Source organism: Synchiropus splendidus, chromosome 8, assembly GCF_027744825.2.
Source record: "Synchiropus splendidus isolate RoL2022-P1 chromosome 8, RoL_Sspl_1.0, whole genome shotgun sequence".
Taxonomy (NCBI): Eukaryota; Metazoa; Chordata; class Actinopteri; order Syngnathiformes; family Callionymidae; genus Synchiropus; species Synchiropus splendidus.
The window spans coordinates 17,281,501-17,301,553 of NC_071341.1; the positions used below are offsets into that span (position 1 = coordinate 17,281,501).

A 20,053-nucleotide genomic window follows, 5' to 3' on the forward strand; every position below is an offset into this window, starting at 1 on the left:
TCTTCAATTCAACACCAAATAACAAATGCATATCCAAAGAAATAAGCTCCACAATAGGTACCACACAAAAATCAGTAAACAAAAGATTTGGGGGGGAAATACTAAAAACTGCTAAAAAGACTGCTATCACTCAAGTGATCTCAGAATAATGAAAATAAAGAATGAAAGGAAGGACTTTAAAAACAGACAGTTGGAAGACAGAAACAAAATCCTGGCATCAAAAGAAGTTTTACAATTCTGATGTGAGGAAAAATCTGCAAAAAAAATGAAAAAAAAGGCTATGAAAATGCCTGAATGTAGATTAATCTTTTTTTTTTTTTTTTTTTTAAAAGACCAAATCAGAAAAACGACGGTGTCAAATAAAAAAATGGAAAAAAAAATCGAAAAGTTGAGAGCAGGTCAGTAAAAAAAAAAGAAAAAAGAAAAACGTGAACCAATATAAAGTTGGCTGCAAAAAAGAGGAGTAACTGAACCTTTGTGAAAAACCATGAGATCAGAAACCGTGGTTTCGCACATGATGATCCAGTTCTGTGAGGGATTCAGGAGAACGTGAGTCGGAGGGGCGTTCTCACATTCACATCGTGCAAAACATTAAAATCTTGTGGATTCAAGCGGTCGCTCCCCAAACGAGCAAACTGGAGTCGAAGGGAGAAAAAAGAAAAATCTGCAATTCCCTGATCAACGCAATTACTGTGTTTCATCATCTGTGTTGCATCAGCTGGAGAGAAACGCAGAGACAGTCTGGCGCTCGCTCCGTCTCTGGAGCTCCAGGAGAGAAAACCACTATCAGCAAGATTCTTCAGACGTGAATCCAAACACGGGCCGGCTGAAACATTACGACCACCTGTCGCCCCACGTGAGTGGACCAGCCAGACCGGACGCTGGATTAGACTCATGATACTTTACTATCCGCCTGCTTTCGTGTACGAGTCAGATGTCAGCAGCTCAAGTACAGAGACCTCAGTATCCATGAAACCTCCTCCAGCCCTTGAGGGGCTCACAGCCTAAACTGTCACCACTAATGTCACATTTTCTTCCACAACAACACGGATAATGTGGTCGGGAAACTCAAGCCCATCACCCAAGCGTCTCTAGTCTGACGCCACCATCATGAAGCCCAGACCCCCTTCATCACCTGCCCAGGCTTAGACAAGGAAGTCAGCAAATTCCCAACAACATTCCGGTTCTATACCACCATCTTCCATCACAGTCTGGCTTGAGAAAGCTACAAAAGGAACCTGTGCGTTCACTGTAGCGGTCATAATGTTCTGGCCACTTTGTAAAGCAAAACGAGCCATGGCAAAGTACAAGCGGATCTTCACCAACAAAAGGGTGGAAATCCAAAACAGTGACGGAAGTTCACCCGCTCCTTCAAACCTAGGGTCTCTTTGGCAACACTGCCCCTCAGAGGCAGAGACGCCGCATTGTCTCAGACCCCGGTGACTTGTTAAACAGCCACAGTGAGACGAGAGGCGTGCCAGACGAGTCCTCACACCTGCTCACACCACATTTTTACCCGCGTGCCCGACCACTCTGAGAGCCACGTGACCGTCTAAGCACCTTCCCGATGTCCTTCTCCTGACTTCTCCTGACTTCTTCTGCTTCTCGCCCTGGGATCAGAGCTCCGCCGGTGATGTGATCAAATACGCTGATGAAGGATTCATGAGGCGCACATCCTCCGATGACCTCCGCTGCTGGCAGGAGCGGCGGCTGCAGGCACGGCTCGCTCCGGCAGCCGGTGAACAAGGGTTGAACACCTTCACCTTACCGTTGGTGCAACAAACATCAGTCTGGTGAAGGAGCTTTGGTGCAGCAGGGACCTCCGGTGTAACTACGCAACACCAACTCAACAACTCAAGCAGACACTTCCTGCTAACTATATCCATTTGTTTGTATTTTGCTCACAGTGAATCACAGAGAATTAGAACTGATTCTCCAGATCAGGGGTTGGCGGTCGAATTCCTTTAGGGTCGGCATTGTGCACCGTGGCGAGCGTGAGGGGCCACACGACAGAAGGACTGACGAAAAAAAAAATCTTGTTACTTCAGTAGTGTGATATAGGAAAAGTGTAATTACACCAAGACAGTTTATTGAATTATGTTCACATTGTTTAATGTTGACTGGCAGTGAATTTATAGTTTCTCAAATATTGGAAGTTCTTGTTGAATGCTGGATATCTTGGTAAGAACTCTGTGGGTTTGAGTATTTGAGGGTAATTGAGGGACAAAAATGCTTTCAAACTGAAAAAGAAAAAAATAAATGAGTTGTATTTGGAATCTGAAAAGCAATGAATGATGAAAAATATGAAGTTCCAAAAGTATCTTTTGTAGTTATGGACGAGGGCCGAATAAATGCAGGCAAGCTCCAGGTCTGGAAGCTGAACTATATTCTGCCACCTTGGGGATACTTGTGCCAAAACGCTTCAAAACAAACACAGAGTTGTCGTTCCACTGCAGAGCCACAGAGTCAGTTGGAAAAAAAGATTCATGACTCATGGGTGAATGTATGAACAAGTCAGTAATAGTACAACAATAAACTGCTTCAGTTTGCAAAGGTTTGAGGTTCAGAACAACAGCTGTTCCTGGCGTTACCTGCTGATCAACGTGTTCCAAGAGTCCAAACGTGATTCTAGACCACCTACCGTAACCCGAGACCGAATCTAGACCACAACCAATGAACAGGGTGAGACCAAGAGAGAGACCAAACTTGATATAGTTTGAAAAAAATGACGACTATTTCTTTTGCAGTCCAAGTAAAGGACTTGTGCTTATGTACTCAGTTCAATTTCAGGGCCTCAAAGTCTCTGTCTTGACTTGGCCTCGGTCCCCACTACAACAATAGTATTTACATGCTCAACTATAAGGACTACACTACGGGCACCCAGCACACAAAGAGCCAGTAATGTCCTCCATTATTATAGCGCTCCATCCTCCACACTAAGGGCCTGTCAAAATTCTCACCTGAACACTAGTTTTTGGCCCTAACACTCAGCTTTGACGTATAAGTGTAGCGTGTCCCAATATGCCTAAAACCGAGAGCACTCATCGTTCTCCACATGAAATGATCCCTTCAAATCGAGGGAGCTCCAGAGCTGATTTCAAACCAAGTGGGAGGCTTAAGTGCGGAAAGAGTCCCAGGATACCAGAGTATGAATTGAATAACATGACTTAAAAACAATGGGGGACCGGACAACAGGGACATTTTAGTAACCCGGGCGACTCTTCCGTTTGTTGACTTTCTCCTTGTATCACATGTTAGTGACCTAAAGAGTCGACCATGTCTGACAAAATGAACAACACAACATTAATGAGTATGTTGTTATTTCTTCTGAACAAATAACAGTCGGCTAGCATTCAGGCTAACGTTATCGTCTACATAACTCTAACAGATGTATCACCGCAAAATAGCGGCAAACACGGTTTCGGCTGCGCACATTTCTTATCCATTGTTTCACCAAACCAAGTGAAATGCGCCGATGCAAGAGGTTGCAAAAACGCTGGAGCTGGCATTTCCAAAAATGTCTCCAACACTTGATATATAAACACACCACAGCAACCAATGACAGTAACATTGTCTTCAAGCGTGACATAAGCAAAGCGTGACGTCACTTCATCGTCTAAGGCACTTCATAGTGGAGGGCTCTCAGAAACCGGTGCTAAGGGTGAGAAATGGGATTAGGCCACTTTACATTACAGACGGTCTCATCGCTGCCCGAGATTGCAGACGCCTTAGAAGAACACCTTCTCTCTATCCCAAAATCCACATTGTGCCTCCTGCACCCCTGCAGGTCCGTTATCAATAGCGACCTGCTAAGCTATACCAACTCCTGTGCATTGATCAATAGAGCACCACTGCTCCTTCAAGCTCAACTCCTCATGCATCCCAGTAACCACCGCTCCAGCGCTGTGTTCCAAGGTCCCACTTATTCTGCAGAATTCATAATGAAAAAAGGCAAATTTATAGTTGAAGCTTCTTGCAGGTGCTACAGACAAATCCACATTAAAGTCATGTTTTCACCCAAACTAAGATTTGATTTTTCCATCTCTGTCACATCGAACTCCCTCAACTGTCCTTTTATATTCTTCCGTCTTCGAGCATTTTCCCCTTTATTGCTTTTTTACGATGCACAGGGAGATACGTGACTAACAGGGCTGAGGTAATATCACATGAAAACAGAGCACAGCCAGATTTGTGAATGCAGTTTTGGGCAGTTAGGTGGTGCTTTCGATTGTCTTCTGCACCCACCGGGACAATCCGGACTCCGCGGGTGTCGCCCAATTATGACGAGTGACGGGGAGAAGGTTTATCACCTCTTGCTTCGAAGAAAACAGAGGAGCTGACGACCATTAAAGAAAACGGGGGGAAGTTTGCACAGACTTTGTAAAGTTAGAGTTGTCAGGTAAATCACTGCTGATGCGGGGCTTACATCCAAGCCTCCCACAGAGACGCCGGGCTCTGCTTGTTGGAATAGGTGAGGTCACGAGGACAAGTGTTTACACCTCAGCAAAGCTGGAGCCGAGAGGAGGGTCAGAAATGCAAATTCAGAGTAAGCAAGGTTTCAGATTTGGCAGGGCAAAATGGGCACCGGGGGACTTGGGGTTCATTCCAGCACGGGGGAGAGGTGGGGCGATCCACGACTGACCGGGACATGAGATACAATTCAGGTGACACTCCGAGTAAAACAACTGCTCCTCTACATGAGGAGGTCCAGGAGTAGACCCAAGACATGACGTGGGAACATCTCAATGTTCCCTTAGAAGGAGATACAGAAGTCTGGGCTTGACTTTAGGTCGCACGTTCTGCCCATTCATATGTGTTACGAGGTGAAAGATTCCACCTTGACACATGGAGGACATGAAGCAGTGGTGGGCTCAGAACGCCAAGCTATCTTAACACAGGAGGATCAAGCCGTGTTTCTATCGAGCAGTCCAGGTCGGATGCCCTTACTTTGCCATTTCCAACGCCGAAAGGGTTCAGAATAACTCACTCGACCTGTACCACTTTTTGGCACCCCTTTCTAGAGGGCGCCAAAGGAGTCAGAAAAGTATACTGTGACACGCCCACGCCGCCGCTATTTTAGACGGGACAGAGCGAGCAGAATCTGAGTTGCGACGGCAGCCATTGTTGTTTGCAAGCACTACCGAAAATGGCTAAAATCAAACTGTGAACATGAAAACATGGACAAAATGCAAGTGTTTCTTGTACTAATGGGAGAGGACATAGAAGAGTTTGTTTCAAAGGGACATTGCAGCGGCAAGTTTGGCTCCTCAAATGTAGCGTTGGCATCAATAAACCAGTCAAACTCTACGTAGAAAAAACAAAAAGCGAATTTAGTTTGTGTTAGAATGTAACGCGCGGCGAATGACGTAGACCTTGACAGCCAGTCTGCAGACCACTTGGACACCCCCCCAGACTGACCCCAAACCCTGAAGTTTCCAGTCACACATCAGGTCCTCCCCACTCTTCCACACGCAGGCCATCATTCTGCAGTCACCACCCAGGCGGCCTTAGCGCCCCCTCTCAGCAAAGACCCAATAAAATAAAAGGTACTTCCAGTAAAAGGCAGAAAGCGCTGACTCATCACTGTAAACAGCAGATGAAATAACGCTGATCCGATGCCCCTTAATGGCGTCGTGAACTTTACCAGACACGACACAATTTTGATGCATTTAAGCTCAACGCCTGGCTCTTAATAGACAGCAATGCCCTCCATCCATTAAAGGCACAAACAGTCGCGCTATTGATCCGAGGAGGTTCAACTGGAGTTCAGATAAACAAACACCTCATCAGGTAGCGAGTTGTTGCTGCTCCTGCGAACAGTCCAGAGATATTTATGATTTCACCGTGGACTGGGATCAGGATGGCGCCACCGCCGCCGCCGCCGCCGCCTCTGTCCTTGCGCTTTAATTGGATTCATTACCGTGAGATTTATGACGGCCAATCCTGGAGCTGCATGTCGCTGCCGCTCCTTCTCAACGCGTCGCTGACCTTAATCATAAACAGCTTATTGCTGCGACCGTGATTAATCATGACATAAAAATGCATTACAAACAAACGTGCCATGATACTCGAGCGGCTTGTCTTTTGTACTTCAAGGACTTGAAGGAATCGGGGGGCATGATGGGAACACAGCGGCTCTTTCTCAGAAACATACTTCCTTATTTTTCGACACTGCAGGAGCTTAAACGGGACACTTTATGCTTTTCTGGCTCCTATTATGCTGCAATGTCATGTAAGACCGCAATGTCACTGGCTTCACAGGAGGCTGGGTTTCCGGGTTATTTCTAAACGTCTACGTCGCATGATTTATTCTGGACTCATAAGAACATTCAAACATTCATACTTCCTTCAGTTCGCCATGGATAATGACACAAAAAAAAAAAAACAATTGGAATTTTCAAGTTTTGAATCTTAATCCAGGCTTTGACTCTTGAGTCAAAATCGATATTTCCATTTTACTGCCTTAACCCTTTAACTATAGAACCAATATTTTTTGTTAACCCATAATCATCATATTTTATTTATTTTCATTTATATTTTTAAAACATGTGTCATTTGTTTTATTATGGTTTGACATACACTCTTGCACTGTAATCAAAGATGGAAATTAAAAAGTAAACAAGTCAAAATGAAACTCATGTGAACACATATGTTGACATGCGCCTCCACTGGAGGGCTCCCTGCTGAAGAGAATGTCTTGGGAGCACATGTAAGCTCTCCACCGTAGGCAGCGTGAGAGTGGGAGCAAAGTGACTCCTTCTAATGCAGCCAGGAGCACGTACTCTACTGCCATGTCTGCAATGCATTGTGGGACAGAAGCATCGGCGACAGCACACTCCAGCATCAAATATGCACAGTGACATTTTGGAGAACTGCCTCCATTTAGCCATTTTGAACGCACTCAGGACGGCGCTGGAATTAGTATGCACAGCGGTTCTGCCCGTCACCAAAGTGGTTCGGAGCCTGAAGTCCCGCTAATGACAGCGGACCGCTGTTTTGGAGCGTCCTTCAGATTCAGCGCACGCTGGAGCTCCACCGCAGAGGAGCTTTGATGAGGCAAAAGTGGAGGGAAAAAAGTCCTACCTGCATGGAGTTGGAGCGGCCGTTGAAGGGCTGGGGCTCAGTGAAGAACTCGGTGTTGTGGTCCAAACGGCCGTGACCGCCGTACTGAGCAGCGTCCGAGTCCAGCTTGATCTTGTATCTGATGAGCACGGAGGTCAAGGTGGAATTCCAGACAGCAAACGTGACAGTTACGGTACGTAACTCACTTTCACCTGGACTGTGACTCCATGAGCTCAGAGCCACAGAGAACCCACCCCATTCTGGAATAAAGATCCTTTGATTCATGAAAGACCATGAGGTCCTACTCCTGTTCTGATCTCTGAAATGATACATCTTCTGTCCTTTGAAGCACCTGTCTTCCTGGAAGACCACAAACTCTGCTGTAGAAGTGTGGAGACTCTGGACACACAGTGAAAACCAAAACCCTGCTGCAGGTCTCCACTGCCCAGTTACTCTATATTTCCACAAACCCAGGCCCAACAATGATGTTGGATTTATCATGGGCCACAATCCCTCCTGGAAACTGGTGACCCCATCAACACTGCCAAAATGTGTTTCACGCTTTTCCTCACGATTAGCAGGAACTTCTTTTTGACTTTCCCTTGTTTTGATATTTTTTTTTACTGGTATGTTGTGTGAATCTATTATTCGCTCATCAGGTCTAGAAAGTGGGAGAACACTTCTGACGCCCCAGCGCTCCTTCCTTTAATCGAGTAAGCCACATCAGTAGACACAAACACTGTGATGTGCGTACGCAACATTAGTGACATCTGTGCGGTGATTTTATTTCCTCCTCATCTCGGCGACACAAGGAAAGTGGCTCCTAATTGGCCGGCTGAATAATCGCATTATCTCCCCGTAGGCGAGGCTCTACAGTTGGAGTGTGATCCTCAAACGGCGCCTCACGCTGCCCCGGAGCTGCAGAAACCCAGCGTTTGCTGCCGGCGTGTCTGCTTTGATACTCATGATTAAAAGGAAGCGTCTCTCCACGTATTGTCTCAGCCGGAGAGGAAGATCTACTCCTCATCTTCCTCCTCCTCCTCCACTCCGTGCTGCTGTACGTTATTGACGAAACAACACTCAGCGTGTTTGAGGAAAAAGGAATTGCTTTTGGAATTTCAATGACAGATTCCTATTTGCATTTATTAGCATTCTTGTGCTAAGTCACAAACGCTGGTCTGAAAAATCAACCGACAGGACACGTCAGTGTTGTTTTGCTCGGTTTTCAATAGATGCTACATTGGGTCAGCTAGTTTAGCGGACAGAAAATCAGCTGTATTTGAAAGTTATTATTTGGCCTGCGTGTCCAACACTTAACACAGCTCTACACTGTACTACGTAGCTAGCATAATAGCAACTATTATTAAGCTACACATACTGCATCATATTAAACTACACTACACTGAGTTAAGATAAACCGTAAACTATCCTAAGCTAGTAATCAAGCAGCTCATTTCATAGTGAGATTTTTTTATCCAATATTATTGCCCTATCCTTTTCATATAATTCGCCATGGCTTACTCACACAGCAAGTGGCAGTAGTCTCACAGAGCTTCTAAAAAAACACCTGAGGTATGTGACGGAAAGATCACTCGGCAATACAAACTGATGTTAGCAATCCTCACTCTTTAGCTGCTTCTGTTAGCATCCATGCTCATGGCTCCATGGCCAAGTCTAAGGTTGAAGGACCTTGTCCAGGAATGGAACTGTAGACGTGAGCCAGAACCTAAGGGACCTAATGCATTAACCGTTTTTAACCAAGTAACAGACGTAGCCAGTCCCCGATCAGGACCCAACAGTGGACATTTTCAGACATTCATAAAGCAAAGGAAGGAACAGAACACCTCCAAAAGCACAAGTTAATCGATCGACCCTGAAACCATTATTCAATTATACTCACCTGTTTTGAACGCATTCTGTTCACGAACGAACAAACAAACGAACAGACATTGTCAACGCCCCGCTACGCCGGGGTTGGTCTAGTATTGGGTAGCTCCGTGTCGTGTCGTATAGTATTGCAACACATATCAAAGAATGGAGTGGTACAGTATAATGTAGCGTCACAGACGCCACTACTACATGGCGAGCTGTTGAATGTAGACTGGCACAGCGTTAGCTTCAGATTCTTTAGCATCAACATTCATCCAGATACTTCGGAAAGACCGTCCAATTTTTAAACCATCTTGACATCGGATCTTGAGGACAGGCCAGGTCAAGCAGTGGGGTCCACAAACCTTCCTCTGGGAATCGACCAGCTCGCGGCAGCCTCGAGTGATTACGTCTGTGTTAGCGGCCACAGACGGCGGCGATGACCAGCCGCCGAGCTGCGCCATCGTAATCGATACAAGTCGATGAATAAAGAGGAAGATTTAAGAACACAATCAATTTAGGCCAAATGAGCGGCCAGACCAGGAGGCAATCTGAGGTTCAATGATTAGAGCCATTGATGACTCGAAAACAATCTGACCATGAGCATGATTGCGCACCGGGCCGGCACTTAGCTCCTCCATCAGATTGTCATCCCCCCGCTTCATGAAAGTAATGGCAGCGTGGCGTGGGAGCGACGCGTGAGCACATCTGAAGAATGAGCCCTGGACTTGTGAACATTCTAAATCTGCTCCCGGCTTCAGACAGTTCCATCAGTGGGAACTGGCTCTGTCACTGAGGAACAACACAACATTCGAGCTGAACAGCAGACGGAAAGTAACTCACTCTTAAAGACGATACATTTCAGAGTGTGGAATCGACACTGTGGTTGAAAACGACAGCGTGTGGCCGTCATGACGTGACTCGGGCTGCGTCGCCGACATTTGTTTCGTTCACATCAAACCTCTTCAAAGTGGCACAGGTCTGACTTGAGCTCGCCGTGGAACTAAATGATCCCACTGAAGCCTTTCAGACGTCCGGCGTGCGACGAAGGGCAACAAAAGGCAGCTAATGGCCGGTGGCGACCACCCTCTGCTATAATGCGCCACTCGCCATATAACCAAATGACACAATGGCCCTTTCGGAATCCATCCTGAGCTCAGCGTGGTCGGGCTATTATTTCCGAACACAACGGCGGCGCGCGACATTGTTGACCCTCGCGCAGGTACAAGAAACTTTACGGATATGACAGCAGGGCGTAATGAAAAAGCACTTTTGGACTCTTTGAGCTCGTCTTGTTTACCTCCTCTGTCTGTGAGTGGCACTTTCATCTGTCTTGGCCCCTAATTGGATCCCTGGCACACATTCCCATCGGATCTGCATCGTCTCGCGCACACAGCCGACTACCTTCCCGCTCACACACGCGCACTCCTCGGAGCACATTTGCCTTTATGTGTTTACCGCTGGTGTGTATAATGACAGCCAAAGCTTTGCCCTCACATTTATTTGCATTTCTTCTCAGTGTCTCGGGCCCTTTCCTTAAACATCAAACGAAGCACCAGGAGGGAAAGAGAAGCGCTTCCATCCTTAAATGAAAATAAAGCCTGAAAAATGATGTTACAGACACGGAGCGGGCGAGCTATTAGAGGCCAACCGCAGCTTCACCTCATCAAGAAAAGAGCAGGAGACAAGAGCAGCCGCGCACAATTACCGCACTTCAAACGGGCGCCGATTAACCAGCGTTTATTCACTGAATATAAATGATTGTTGTTTTTGTGTAAGCCCAAAACAAACATCATTATCCCTCCTCTTGTGTATTTATCCCTAGCTTAAGCATCTTTTTGTTAACAGCGCTAAACCTTAAACTATATTGACTCCACTCCCGTCTGGGTGGGAAAACTTTTTGCCCTCCACAGGGACCGGGGTCCGGGGTCCGGGGTCAGGAGCAGATGGATGGGTTAGTGCCGCAAACTAACACGAGCAATTAGCCACATTATCGTGCAAATTGAACCAGTGAAAATATTTATGTATTTAAAAAGCGTTTATGACGCAACATTCACTCTGACTTCTCTATTGTTTTGGTGCTCATTTTTCCGAGGGCAACGCAGAAAACTGGTGGGTCGGAACCCAAAAGTGGGTGGCAGACCTTTTCTTGGGCAAATAATATCAATAACATATTTTTATTTTAAAAATTTAACTCAATCAACTATTGTTGTGTGTGTGATTTAAACTTTCTTCATTAACCACTGAAGTAGTTTGAAGCATGTAGTACACAAAACGCGCGATGCGAAATCAAATAGGTTTAAAAACAGTGGAGCATTATGGTTTAAAAGTCATTGCAAACACCAAGTAACAATCTTGACAGTTCCCTGTCCAGTAAACAAGGTTAAGGTGTTGAAAAGAAAGGTGTACGGAGGACCAAACTGAGATGGTGCGATGCAAATCTTTTTTTGGTCCGAAGACCAGACAAGACCGGAGTCCGTGGGATATATAAGGCTACAATTCCGCCACTCCAATCCACCATGTTGACTTTCCACTTCAGACATAACCCCCAGCAGACTGACTTTTTTAGGATTCGTCTGGAGATGCCTTAAAACCAGCGACTACTCAGTTGCATGTCGCACGACAAACGTTGCGAAGTCGCGTTTGGTGTGAACACGCCTTTACTGAAGTGAAGCGCAGTCATCCAGGAGACACTCAGAGTGGAACCCCTGTGCTTACATGCTTAACAGCAGGTGCCCTGCTGAGGTGCACAGTGCAACTGGGAGGAGGCTGTTGTCCAGAGAATGCAACAGTGTTCTTGGGCATCTTCTCTTTGCTGCTGCCCCCACGACCCTCAGCTGCATTTCCATGGATTGTCACTGATTAAGTTGTGAAGGTTGCAGACTAAGCTTAACTGAACCTTGATACTGCAGCGGCTGGGAAACGGTCCTGAGCTCTGTTGGATCTGTTGACTTCCCCCAGCGACTACTCAGCCACGTTTGTTGGTCAGGAGACACTCAGAGTGCAACCCTTGTGGTAACAAGCTGCCGTTCAAGTGAGGTGGACACCCAGCATCTCCGGGACATTGTCACCAGCACATCTACTTTTTATCTTTTCCCTGAGAGAGATTTCAACCTGTGCAGCGTAAAGAAAAACAAAAACCAGAGAGCGATGCGCAGAGGAAATAGGCTGTCAGTAGCCAATGAAATCAGCGTAACTGAACCCTTCTGTCAGTGAAGGAAGCCGGACAGCGTCGTCCCTGAGACTCCGCCATCCTCGGCAGAGTCCGCTGTCCGTTACAATAAACACAAATCTGTCATCTTTCCGTCGCCCTTCGCGTCCCCGATCATTAAAGCTGCTGTAATCACAACTGCGGGACTCATTAAATTCCTCGCCGCCGCTCGCCCGGAAGACAGACAGCCGATGCCACTAAAGACAGCGCTTTCTGAATCGCTGGGCCCGTCTATTATTCCCCCTTAATAGCATCACAACACCGCTATAAACAAGCCAGTCGTATTCTCTTTGGGCGCCGACTAAAATCTTATCACAGAAGTGAGGCGGCCATTAAAACTGTTGCTGTGTGAGACACACGTTAAAGAGCCTCCGACTGGAGACGTCGTCTCCGGTGCACACTCACGAACACACTTATTAGCGTTGTCAGTGCTCAAACAAGCAACTTAGAAGCATTGATCTTAAACTTAAATTTTTCAGTATTAATCTGTTCTCTCTTCATAAACAATCACTAACAACCTGCTTGGAAACATTTTAAAAGATATGTTAAGTTAAAAAAAAAAAGGTCCACTTTCACTTTCTCCTTCAATTTTCCGCTACAGACATCTACTAGTTAGCAGTGTGATATTTTGGGAGTCCTATAAATTCCATAATATACTGTTAAGCTATGATGCTAACCATGTCACGTGGTCCGATGAGGACCAAGCCAAAGGATACTTTCCCGGAGCGTCCACGCCGACCCTGTAGCCCTGGAAACTCTTGCTGGGGTGGAAGTTGAAGATGAAGAGTACGTTGGCTCTGTCGAACACGATGACTTTATCGTCCTCATGCTTGGCACTGACGTACGCCTGGATGGAGGGAGAACACGGAACCATCACCAACGTTTTTATTCCAATAAATCCCAACCTGCCCTCCAGGAAAGAGGCGCCACCTCCAACCAGACCGTGTCAACAGCTCAGACCGTTACACAAACCTACCATTTTGTAGCAGCTTGTCAATTTTCAGACTGAATGAGAAGAGAAGCAACAGGTGAGCCTCCGAGTCAACGCGTTCATTCTCGCTCATCTGGGTCAAAGTTATTTAGCACCGAGATCAACTGAACCTGCGTGCGTCGACTGGTGACCCGTCGCAGTCTCCGGCTCATTTATTACAGGAAATGTAAATGCAATCAAGCTAGTCGTGTTAATTAGAAATGTATTCTGATTACATCAGATGACACCATTTTGATGAATCTACTTAAGTAAATGAGAGACTCAGACATCCACAGATGCTCTGCTGCTCTTCCAGAGGACACCAAACACAGCCGCTTTGATGAGAATGAAACCTGTTTAGAGCAGCTGGTTCCAAATATTCTCATTTTCTCACACTGACCAGCGACTTCTGTATTAATGGGATCAGTGTTATATTGGTTGTGTCTGTCCTGGGACCCCTGAATCTTTCCTTGCACACACGTGCAGCTGACTAACAACTCTCATTCTGATGGAGCTCTGGGAGCAGTCAGTGCAGTTCAACTGTCTAGACTCAGGTCAAAGGGAGTGAAACAATATCATGTTCAGGAACATCATGGCTGCCATGAGCCAATTCAGTTCCTGCGTTTATGTCCAAGTTGGCTGCTCAAGAAGAAGTTCCAAATAACCTGAGGTGTTACGCCTGCATTCTGAATAATATTAGATGACAACATCACAGTACAGACCAATAGCTCCTCCCACCTGTGGTCAGGAGCTTTGGCTAGTGACCAAAAGATAAGAGGTCTTGTGTCTGCATGACGTTGGGATCTCTCTGAAGCTACCAGCAAACACGATTTAAATGACAAAAGAGACATGCTAAGTCACTGACACGGTGCGATGACATGCAACTGACCACTGCAGTAAATTCAGTTTCAGCGCGTCACGACTTACAAGTTTGGGGTGTCGCATCCATTGCTGGGGTTTAAAAATCTGAAGCATCTGATTGACCCAGAGAAGGTAGTGTGTACATCTTTTGCTGGACCAAATGGGAGATATCGGGCTACAATTGCGCTTGCCTGGTCCGCCATCTTGATTTTCAACTTCACACCTGCTTCCAGCAGCGGGAGGAGGTCACCTTGGTGTCTGAAAACCAGCGACTACTCGGTTGTATGTTGTGGGCCAAACGTCGCCTAGTCGCATTTGGCCTAGCACGAGAAGCTCAGTCATCCAGGAGACACTCAGAGTGGAACCCCTGTGCCAACACGCTAAGAGCAGCCGTCCTGCTGAGGTGCACAGTGCAACTGTGAGGAGTCCGCTTTCCAGGGAACACCACAATGTTCTTGGGCCTCTTCTCTTTGCTGCTGCCCCCACGACCCTCAGCCGCATGGTGAGTCACACATCTTCTCTCTCATTAAGGTTGCAGACAAAGCTTAACTGCAGGATGGTTAGCAGCGGCAGGGAAACCGTCCTGAGCTCAGCCGGATCCTCCTCACACACAGCCTCTTGAAAGACACTTTGAAAACTTGACTCACAGCTGTGCATTTCAAGAAGTTTGCACGGAACACAGCTAATAATGACTCGCATTTCCTCTCCCAAGTCTCATCAAAGAAGGTGATCCTGAATCTCTGGCTAAGACTGAGTTAAGTCTGTGTAGCTTATGAAGTTTATTTACTCGCAAAGCTTTATTTACATTATAATAAGATGAGAAACCTCAACTGGGAGTGTTTCTGCTCCGGCAGAAGTCGAACAATCTGCAGCGCTTCAAAGAGACAGACATGAATCAGCCATCTGTCAACGCCTTTAAAAACAAAACTTTCTGTGGGGAGGAATATGGAGAGGTGGCACAGGACTCTCCTCAGCGGTACTGATCACCTGTGCCACGCTGATGGCTGCGGCGGACTGTGCAGATATTGACGTTATCTGTGACTGATGTGGAATAAGGATTCACTGTTTGGCTCAAAATCAGAGCGAGGAACTCCAAGAACTGATTTTTCAGTCTCGTTGTCGCCCTAACGTCCTTACTTTCATTTCGCAGGTGCTTATTTTTGATTCATGGCTCTGCTTATTCAATCCTTTCTACTCATCGTCTGCGGCTTCACAGCCTGAAAAAACCCAGATCCAAACTTTCAGCAGGCGATGTCTGGCTGCAGTGCTTTTCTCTTAAACGCATCAACTTGAACTTTGATTGGGCGACACGGATCAACTCCAGGTGTCGTCCAATCGATCGACGGCGAGAGTGGACTCACAGGCGGAGCGGCCAGCCAGCCGTACTTGTCCTCAGTGCGGTTCATGTCCCGGTCGAAGAGGTAGAGCTGCTGGTAGCGCAGGTGATCCACGTCGAGCAGGTTGAACTGGCGCCGGGCGTAGTGGTAACTCTGGTTGTTGCCTTCACGTGGGAAATCCAACCACTCTGGATGACCGAACTCATTCCCTGCAACCAGACGAAATTCACTTCTGTAAAGAGACCTTTAAAAAAATTCCTTCTTCTCAGCGGCAGAAGGGAAGGAGACCTTTGGCTAACCTCACTTGTCATTCACAGGTTAGCAGCAGCGAGAGACTTCGAGTTGAGCTGCGACTACCAAGCGCAGGAATGTTTACAGAGATGCAAACATAACACAAGAGCAGAGTCGGACCTGGGTGACTGGTCTGGGTCAACATCCCATTAGGGGATTCTATGGAGATTTTTTTTCCTTTATTATGAGCCATAAAAATGTCTCTCTAGCTGCTGTTGAACCTCATACAGTCAAGTTTTATGAATATTTTAGTGTTGGCTCATACAATGCAAGGACTTGGGCAGAAAAAGGAAGAAAAAACAATTAATTTTGAAACCATATTACTGCATATGTCCAAGTTGCTGTGAAATAATTTTGAGGTAAGTTTCATATTTAAGAACATGTCAATGATTGAAATATGAAAAGAAAATTGTCGAAACATATTTTTTGTTAACTCAAATATAATAATCATAACAATAACAACAACAACAACAATAATAATAATATAGGTGTTTACTTTGAAAACTTTGCGTTTCGTTGTTAATTTGTAATTTATTTTCCTCAGACAGCTGCTTAAAAAGTTGCCAGTTTTTTTTTCTCAACAATGCAATAAAAACTTTAGATTGGGGAACAGATATTCACTATTAATAAACAAATGAGCAGCATATTTACGCTTAATACTTGGTAATTACGGTGTTGTTCTGACTGAACTTACGGTGACTATTCCAGGGTAAAATCTAGTCAAGACACTTAGCAAGACACTAATCTATACTTTATAATGATTCATTACTAGCTAATATGCTGCAAATGCACATGTGAATAAGTAGTTTATTAACGATAATAAATGCTCCCTAATCTAAGCGTGAGCTAAAAATGTTATTTGACAGACTGGCTTTGGTAAAAGGTGAAGGATACTATGGTTCTTTGTATTTTACAAAGAATTTTGCAGCTGTTAGGAGAAATACTGTAGAGGCTGTGTCCCATTTCTCCCCCTAACACTAGCACTTAACACTAGCACTTGGTTTTGAGTGCCCTCCACTATGAAGTGCCCTCCGACGACCAGGTGAAATGACTGACGTCCTTAAGAATTGGGACAACACTTTGTGACGTCACGCGTAAAGGCAACGGAAATGCAAGCTCCAACGTCTTTGCAACCTCTTGAATCGGTGCTGATCATCTCACTTGGTCTGGTGAAGCAGCGGAGAAGAAATGGGCGGAGCCTATGTTGCGGTGATTGATGTGTTCGAGGTATGAGGATGTTAACGTTAGCCTGGATGCTAGCCCACTGTTGCTTGACAAGACGAATAAAAACATGTTGTTGTACATAAATGTTGTGTTGTTCATGTTGTGGGACACGGTCGACCAGTTGGGTCGCTAACGTGTGATACGAGAGAAAGTCAATAAACAGAAGAGTAGTCCTGGTTACTAAAATGTCCCTGTTGTCCGGTCCAACATTGTTTTTAAATAAAGTACTTTGGTATCCTGGAAATCTATCCACACTTCATATTCCCACTTTTTTTCAAGTCAGCTCCGGAGCTCCCTCGGTTTGAAGAGCGAGTGCCCTCGGTCTCAGGAGTATTGGGACACACAACACTGACAAGTGAACGTGCAAAACCAAGTGTTAGGGTCAAAAACGAGTGTTAGGGTGAGAAATGAGACACAACCATATTAATAAAACGGCTAAGAAAATGGCTGCTGGTAAAGGGGCACACCAGTGCTTGACGCACAACTAAGCAGGAAAACGTGGATCCACAAGTGTGGATTCTGAACAGAAAGTCACCACAGGAAACAAACAAGTGAGCAGAAGCAACACACGGCGCGTGTTTGTTCAATTCCACTCTGGTATTCGCACAACGACTCTATTTGATTTCAATTCAATTTGTGCAGAGAAATGCTCTGTTTCCCGGCGCTAACGTGAAAACCACAACTCAAACTCCGCACAGGACTCAATCCCATCAGTTGGGAAGACGAGATAATGAATCCGTCAGTGGCTGTCAAGGCGACATCATGAAACACCAGCCGGCATAATTAAATTCCCGGCAGAGGAAGGAAACACGCGACAACAGACAGAGGAAAACGCACGACAACCGAAAAGCAGGCTCATTGTTTGTTTGGTGAGCCGAGCGTCACCTTCTTCATAATAAATAATAAAAAAAAGTAGTAGGACGGAGCGGAGAAGAGCTGACAGCGGATCCTAATGAAATACATAATGTAGGTGTTAAAGAAGCGGCGAACAATGAGCTGAGCAGTGCCAGCGCCGGAGCCCACTGCTGCTCCTGCAGAATTCAAGTGGTAAAGACGCGAAGAGAGGAGGCACACGCTTTTCTTTTGACATCTGCATCAATAACAAGCCTCCTACACAGCTGAACTCAAAATGAATTACACCTCAGACTGACAGTCAGAGACACTTTCTTCCTCCTGCTCTCCTGGATTCACAAACATCTCTGTCGCTATTTCAAATGCAAATGTCCACAACCGTGGCAGATATACTGTAGACGGTGGCAACGTTGGGCCAGCGTTTACTGTAGATCAATAACGCACACGGGGGAGAGTCACAATGCTGAAAATGCGCAATGATTTCCGATACAGTCCCGGCTATGGAACTGTTAACTCGCTGTAATTTGTAATAAACAATATGAAGGTAATCTGTTTCACTCAGAACTGAACCAGCAACACATATGAGTCCCGTTCCCTCAGAGAATGAAGTCCAGAGTTTTATTGTTGAGTAACTTACTACAGGGAAGTTTGGTGCTTTCACTGGTGTCGAACTCTTTGGAGTAGCTGTATGTAACTGCAGTTCTATGAGAGCACTTGGATGCCAGACTTGAGTTAGTTTAAAACAAAACAAAATAAAATAAAATAAAATAACACTGTCAACCGTGGACTTCTGCAATAATAAATATTAAAAAACGCTGAGGAAAATGGATATTAAAAAAAATTGGGGCTATATTGAAAAATCTATTTAGTAAAATGAAATAACAATCACGAAAGGTTGACAACTGTAAAATAAAAAATAAAATAAAACCATTGGAAAAAAAGAACAAAAAGGCAGAACCATGAACAAATAGATAAAAAAAGACACCAATGTGGCAGTAACGATTTAAAATTTTAAGAGTTTAAAGATTTATATTTGATATATTTACTTTTTTTCATTATTAAAAACTGGGAATTAAAAAAAATGAGAACACAATTGGGAAAGTTCTCAAGTATATGCTAAAAGAAATTTCGACACAAAATTGGCGAAAACTGAAGGATAAACACCACAAAAAAAAGGAAAAGTTGAAAAAGTTGGCAGAAAAAAATCTTGACTGCAACTAGAAAAGATATTTGAAAAAGTGAGCTACGAGCTATAAAACATCCTAAGATAATAACCAAAAAAGATTTTGAAGGCCTTTTTTTATTGTTGCCCAAAGCGAGCTTTAACTTCGGTTCACTCAATCACTCCATCTTGCACTCGGCTGAAAAAGCCTGTGACCTCGTGTCACCGTTTAATTCACTCTTCCCGCTTCCACTTTGCACAACAAGTTTTTAAACACGATAAACTTTTTGTTAATCCGTGAGCGGTAAGTGGAGTCCATCATCTGTGGGCGACTGGAACGACTCGTTCCCGCGGGATAAATGAAGCTGTCGTCGTGGTGACGGCGCTTCTCAAAGGTTGAGTCCTGAATGAGCCGGCGGCCTCCACAGCAGCCATGTGAAATAAGCAAAACGCAGGTTCACTCGGAATTATGAGCGGCGAAGAGAGTGCCTGGCTCCGCTGTGAATGACTTCTCTTTCGACTCAAGCAGGTTTTTAATGTGGAGTGTGATTGTAACCTTTCAGCGGGAGGAAGCGGGACGATAAGGCGCATAGATTTAGCGGATACATGCAGCACAGAGGCTCAGAACATTTCCCTAACAGCCGGCGTGTTTAACATGCCGGACCAGTGCGGCGAGAGTACTCTCGCTCCAAATTTGACTTCAGCAGTCCAAGGAGAGGAGATGCGCTTTGGATAGTAGGCGGCTTTAATAAAACAGGAGGACTCATGCTGCCTAAAGGCCAACGTTCCAAATATTTCAATATTTAAAAGAGAAATTTCAAAGTTTAAGTTCATCATGAATACATCTACAAGACAAGACTCATTTTGTAGCTGGAAAACAAGTGTGTTCACCAATGTCACACTTCAAGTTCCCTGGTTGTGGGCAGCAATTAAGAGCTGTTCTGTTTGGACCTTTATCCAAGAGCAGGAGGGCGGGACTTGGTGGCAGTGGGAGGACACCTTGATTCAAGGGTCCATTCAGGCGGATGTACAGGTCCAAGTCCATGAATATTTTGGGTATAGCCTTACTGAAGAAGGGCAACTGCTTCATGCTGGTAAAGGCATTGCAGGTAGGTGGCGTAGGATTTCCACAACACAGCATGAGCACATGATCACAGATCTGTGTCTCTGACTGGTTACTTTTCTCAGAGTTTGTGTAAAACTGGCGCCAGAGC

At 45.4% G+C, this 20,053-nt stretch overlaps 1 protein-coding gene across 1 annotated transcript in view; it reads right to left on the reverse strand.

The window, feature by feature from the left end:
* gbe1b (glucan (1,4-alpha-), branching enzyme 1b) overlaps nucleotides 1-20,053 on the reverse strand; it is a 90,345-nt gene that overhangs the window by 1,727 nt on the left and 68,565 nt on the right. Inside the window, exons 13-15 of the mRNA XM_053872167.1 lie at nucleotides 15,335-15,519; nucleotides 12,859-12,989; nucleotides 7,084-7,201 (exon numbers count right to left, since the gene is read on the reverse strand). Of these exons, the coding sequence (XP_053728142.1) occupies nucleotides 7,084-7,201; nucleotides 12,859-12,989; nucleotides 15,335-15,519 (434 nt within the window). The remainder of the gene's footprint in view (nucleotides 1-7,083; nucleotides 7,202-12,858; nucleotides 12,990-15,334; nucleotides 15,520-20,053) is intronic.